Source organism: Schistocerca nitens, chromosome 2 (genome assembly GCF_023898315.1).
Source record: "Schistocerca nitens isolate TAMUIC-IGC-003100 chromosome 2, iqSchNite1.1, whole genome shotgun sequence".
Lineage (NCBI taxonomy): Eukaryota > Metazoa > Arthropoda > Insecta > Orthoptera > Acrididae > Schistocerca > Schistocerca nitens.
The window spans coordinates 941,101,246-941,107,550 of NC_064615.1; the positions used below are offsets into that span (position 1 = coordinate 941,101,246).

Consider the following 6,305-nt stretch of genomic DNA (forward strand, 5'->3'; position numbering starts at 1 on the left):
TTAAAAAATCCACCTATTTCATAAAATCGTCCCAAATGGATCAAAATCAAATCTTTTTACCTTCAAAAAAACAACCGAGAAATACCTGTTCTTAACTTACGAAAACACTTTCAGTTCCATATCTCTAAAAGCAGTTATATGGAAAGAAAGAAGAACCACAGAATTTTTCTGATAAAGTTCATGTAACCTGAGAGTCTAAGAGTTTTCTCATTTTCTTATGAAAGCTCTTTAGAATAGACTCTACAAGTCGTTAGAGGTGTATAAGACATTCTGTAAGATCGAAAATTTCGACGACAGTCATAGTAAAGTACTTCTGATTCATAATTGATCCAAAGCGAAAGGAAAGGTTTTGAGGAAAAATAAACTATTTCCAAACCTGAAGAAAATTTCGGTTTTTCCAGCAGGGAACACTAACAGAGGATAAGGTTACTGTATCAAAAGTTGTGGCGGACATAGAAGAACAAAATAATGCGTTTTTGGTCTAGGGAGACATCAAGCACTATTTTTCCAGTCAGTAAAGATTAATCCAGAAATGAATTAATTAAAATTATGTGATTGAAAAAATTCGTACATAGTTGTAAGATTTCTCGTTTCCCATGAAGAATCTGCAATGTCATTTTATGTATATAGTCGGCCCACATTTGAAAAAAAGTGGCAAACCTGTCACAGTAGCCGAAATACCAGTCATTGGTGTTCCCTGCAGGAAATTTTATGTTCCCAGTTCATGGTACTAAAAGGAGTTGGAGAATCAAGAAGAATAAGAGGAAACGTGCTACGAAGCTGCAGGCATATAGATGTAAAAGAACAGTGTTTAATCTGTGTATTAAGAAAAAGCGCCACCCACACTTTATACTATGGGACAATGAACAATACTGTCCCAGAAATAAATTGAAATTGTTCCAATCATCTGGTCCTGACCTACATTTTTTGGGGATTCCGCATTTATTGTATGGTAATCCCCTTTCATTCACTTTCTGTTGAGAATTCCTCTGCCATTTCGTTTGATGAAAAGAACTGTCACCCTAAAAATATCTACATATTCAGTGAAATTATACAGCCAAACGATGATTGCTTCCTTGCCCATGAAATTATGTGACAAAGCAGAGCACTGAAATCATGCGGAATGAAGGAATTGGCCGCGCGGGATTAGCCGAGAGGTCTTAGGCGCTGCAGTCATGGACTGTGCGACTGGTCTCGGCGGAGGTTCGAGTCCTCCCTCGGGCATGGGCGTGTGTGTTTGTCCTTAGGATAATTTAGGTTAAGTTGTGTGTAAGCTTAGGGACTGATGACCTTAGTAGTTAAGTCCCATACGATTTCACACACATTTGAACATTTTTTTAGGTATTGTTGGAAGTCTTCCATGAGAGGTTGAAGGACCTAGCGTTCAGCATTGAGAAGTGCGTCACGTCCCTGCAGGTCCCCCGCCTCGATCGGCTGTGAGACAACGGCCAGTGGTGTAACGCTATGGAGGCCAATGTCAGCTGGCGCCTTTAAGTACGGCGGTGGCGCCCAGAGTGGCATCAGTCAGTGTATCGGCTCTTCCCCTGAGAGCGACATGCAGCTCCTGGTGGCGTCTGCTCTCTTGCTGCTCGCAGGGTGCGCCTCTGCGCGGCCAGAAGCGCCTGCGCAGCAGTACGGCGCGCCAGACGCGGCTCCGTACCCTCCCTCGGGCTGGCGTCCGGAAGGTCGGCAGTTCTTCCTGCCTTCCAGGAGCTCCGGCCTGTACGCGCCGCCGCCACAGCAGTACGGCCCTCCGCCCCCGCCCGCCCCCACGACCACAGAGGCTGCCGAGACCACCACCACCGAGCTGCCCACCACGACGGCTCCCTCAGATGCGGCTGCCGACGGCTCCCGCGCCCAGGAGTCCGGCGTGTACTACCTGCTGCAGCCGGACGGCCGCCTCCAGCGCATCACCTACGCCCACGGGCCCGCCGCCCCCGCCTCGGCCTCCACCCCCGCCGCCTCGCCTCTGCTGCCGGAGCGGCTGTCGCTGCCTGCAGACCCCGGCTACCTGGCGCGCTTCCACTACCAGGACCTGCTGCCGCAGGGCGCACCCGTCTTCGCATTCCGGCAGGCCGGCCTGATGCGCATCTTCTGAAAAACGATCTCTTTGTGCAGAGGACTATCAAGACTATAGCAAAATGCACGTGTGACTTCAGAACTTACGACTGCCACTATGTAACTGTTTTCCCTTCGTTAGAATGTGATACTGAGACACCTCTTAAGCTCCCAAATTTTGTGTTGGTAAAATAACAGCACCGATTGCGAAATTGGTTTTAATGTTGTCGCTATCGACTGGTTTTAAGTCAATACTATATGGCTGTGATACACATACGTGACTACTACACATTACTTTTCTCACTACATGTCTATTTAATACATAGACACAAAATCTAGTGAGATTTTTCTTTCGAAATCAGTCGTCAGTCGTAAATAACCAAATAAAGAAACCTTAATTGAGTCAGTTTGTGCATTTCCTGTCTGTATAATTAAAGATATGTAGACATATTCGCATATCCTTGTTTTTATGTCTTATTCTTTTATTATCTTTCACCCTTATGCTCAGAAGAAGGAAAAGAACTGTAATTTCAAAATCATATTATTTTGTGATGATAGTGTCGTACAAGGCGAAGCCGTACGAACTGGAATGAAAATTATGGGACTGGAGAAATCTCTGTTGAGAAAGCGTGGAACTTACAAATTTAATGCAAATTTAAGATCAGACTGACTACTCACATTTTTAAATTGCAAACAACAATAATTTGGAGAAGAATATAATGTAATATGATGATGTGATTAGTGAAGATCAGTTTGGTTTTAGAAGAAGTAAACATACATCTGAGGAATTTATGGTCTGACGTTTAACTATGGATAAATGTCAAAATAGAAATTTGTTATAAGCCTTCAACACTGTGAAATGGAGTAAAGTCTACAAAATCTTGAGAAAAACCAGCATAAAACACAGAATGAGATCAGGGACAAAAATAATACGGAAACAAAAACCATTGCATCTATGTGTAGTTCATCCACTTGGAAATATAGGCACTGGATTGTTAGATGTTAAAGTATATTGTTCTGCTCCAACAGACACATATAGATTAAAAATAATGTATGTAAAATAAACAGTGATTCAACTAGGAAAGGTATAATAGAGAAGTATATTATGGTTTATTTCTGAATAAAGTTAGTCATATACCTATTCCAAATAGAGTTTTTGGAGAAACACAAACTACATTACAAAACAGCAGTCCATGGCAATTTACTCCTATGAGGTATGGACACACTGTCATTTTCTCTTAGGAGATTTTGCTTTAGTAAAATGCGACCTGCTGAAAGGCAGATTTGAGCTGAGCGCTATAGTCTCCTATCAAAATTAATTTGTTTAATTTGTTCTCGATAGTGGCTCCACTTTGAAAAACAAAGAAATAATTTGTGTGGCTGATTGCGTCCCCCGCTCGTTATCCCCCCCCCCCCCCCGTCATCCCCCTCCCTCATCATCCCCCCCTCCCCCAGTCTCCTCCAAAAAAAATCTGATATATGCATAAATCCAGCTAACTATGAGTTTGCCAGATGAAGAAATGTATGATATATCATGGCGTAACCCCCATAATGTAAGTACATTTGAAATACTCCTGAAGTGTTGTCATATAAGATCAGATATATCTGTTGGCTCTTTCTAACAAGGTGAACAGAAAATAAAGGACGTATAGACGGTTGTCACCAATTTCGAAGATTGTATCGATAGCACTGACTTTACCACAGATACTGAACAAAATTATGCAAACACCGAAAACGTAACACAGTACGTACGATGCAGAATATGGTGTAGGGAAACTGTTGTCATTCAAAATAGTTTTCAGTCGTCTGAGAGTGGATAAATACAAACCCTGTATGGTTTTACAAGGGATCTAAAACCATTCTTCCTGTTCAGGAAACGATGATGGAGATGAATAGCGATCACGAACTCTTCTTCCCAATGTAAACTACAAAGGCTCAATAATATTGTGATCTAGTGACTGTGGTGACCACGAGGGATGCAAAAAATCATCGCCGCGCGGCATTAGCCGAGTGGTCTAGGGCGCTGCAGTCATGGACTCTGCGGCTGATCCTGGCGGAGGGTGGGCATGGGTGTGTGTGTTTGTCCTTAGGATAATTTAGGTTAAGTAGTGTGTAAGCTTAGGGACTGATCACCTTAGCAGTTAAGTCCCATAATATTTCACACACATTTGAACATTTTTATTTTTTTTTTAAAAATCATGCTCATGTGACAAAACCGGACCTGGACGAAGGAAGCAGCGTTAACGGGGGCTCTGTCGTCGTGGAACATTGGCGAACAAATATTCTACTATGGTCACATCCCACAGAGTAAACATCGGGTCCTTGAAATACCACGAAACGCCTGTCAAAATAATCAGCGAACCTCTACCGTGTTTCATGAGCAGCAAGCAGTCTGCATCGTAAGGTGGGGCGGAAAAAGCCAGACGCAAACTTGGCCAGAAGTTGAAAACAGTGTGAAACACGGTTCATTCAGTCAAATGAGTTTCATCTATTGATCAATAATCCAGGTTTTATAGTTTCGGCACAGCATTTTCCTGTTACAGGAATTTACATCGTTGATATAGTGTTCTGGAATTTCATCTCACCCTGCAATTTCCAGTTTATCAGCTTATGGAGCTCCTTTCCTGTTGTTATGGTGCTGTCAGTGTTCACGAGTGCGACATTCAGTTCTGCAGCTTTTGCAGTTCTCGTCCTCTTATTTTTCGTCGTAAACCTCAATGACTACATGCCACGATCACTCAAAACACATTTTCGTCCGTATTGCGACTTGGCACACTTGGCAGATGATATTGCTTTCCCAGTATGCAATATAAATCTTCGATATCGTGCCTACTGGAATAACAAACACTTTGGCTACGTCGGTTATGGAAGCACCTTCTATACGAGCACCAGCAACTTGGGCAAGTTCGAATTCACTTAGCTAGTGCATAATTCACTCACAACTCCACGGAGCACTGCTCTGACATGAATGACGCTTGCAACGTATTGAGAACATGGCGCAGTTGCCGTTCGTGAACAAATACAACAACATCGGCATTTATGTTCAAGTATGCATTTCTCGTGGGTTTTCCCGTGTTTTTGTCCCAATCTTCTTCTTTTTTTTTTTTTTTTTTTTTTTTTTTACTTTGTAAAGAGGACCTTTGGTTAGGAGTAAAAGGAGTCAGGAGTCGTTCTTGGGACAGCAAGAGTAATCCGCCGAAATATTGCCTTTATGTGCAGCTTTATGGGGACATTATTTCTTATAGTATAGTTATTGAACCTGAACAATCTGAAAGTATTAATCTTAAGCGAACTTTATACGAATTTTCGGCTTTTTTCTGGATACATCAGAAATACAATTACGCTTACACCTAGGCACGGAAATTTTTCCTTGAACAATCCTAATATGATACTGCCGCAACCTTTCGTATACACTGCATGTAGCAATCGATTTACAGATCTTGCATTACGCTGAGATCCTCCCTGTCTCCTTACTTCATTTTGCAAAACACACAAAAATTCTTGGGCGACGGTGTAATGAATTATTGCATGATAGAAAGTGGGGAGGAAAGGAGAACACAACTGATGTGAAATGGGGGTGTTGCAACACTGGTGCTATGACAGTCATCTACACAACCACACAAACCAAATTTTACCAAAATGAATGATCCTTTAATCACTATAAAAAGACCATATTACGTTTGTAAACTGTTTTCCATTTCATTCATTACTTGAAAACTGCGCACTCCTGTCTTCCTAAAAGATCTCGTTTGCTCGTTCTGTTCTTCACTCAGTTTGAATAACACAGAGTCAACTGACTCAGGAACTGCGTGAAACTTATAGTTGGTATAGAGTAGCTGACTTTCCATTTTTTTTCATAATCCCTACTGGGAGCGATTGGGAGCAGGAAACTGAGTGCCATTTAGCTATAAAAGCATATTTAAAACAAGATATTAAAAAGGAACAACAAAAGATCAACAAAAACTCAAATTGCTCACTGAAAGATGCCACAAGTTTTCATATAAGTCACGTGCTACACATATTTACAAATGATGCATACGTCTTGCATTTACTATATACAACAAAGCTGCTGAGATGTGTGGGGATATTGCTCCATCGGTAAGGTAATTCAAACGGAAACACAGTTTTGCATACCCAGGAGATTTAGAGCTGTATCGTCACCTGATGCCATCCATATGTGTGATTTGAGAAGTGTATATAATTTTCACAAATACATAAAATGCTCATTCTGCCATTATTATCTCGCA

The 6,305-nt window shown here is 41.8% G+C and overlaps 1 protein-coding gene across 1 annotated transcript; it reads left to right on the forward strand.

Annotated features, from left to right (window-relative positions):
• Window positions 1-1,474: 1,474 nt before the first annotated feature.
• LOC126235460 (uncharacterized) lies at window positions 1,475-2,098 on the forward strand. The gene has a single exon (XM_049944183.1). It carries the CDS (start codon window positions 1,475-1,477, stop codon window positions 2,096-2,098), a length of 624 nt encoding a protein of 207 aa, XP_049800140.1.
• Window positions 2,099-6,305: the final 4,207 nt, after the last annotated feature.

Bases quoted from the DNA above. Each gene is read 5' to 3' on its own strand.
- LOC126235460 (XM_049944183.1), top strand. From the start codon at position 1,475: ATGTCAGCTGGCGCCTTTAAGTACGGCGGTGGCGCCCAGAGTGGCATC.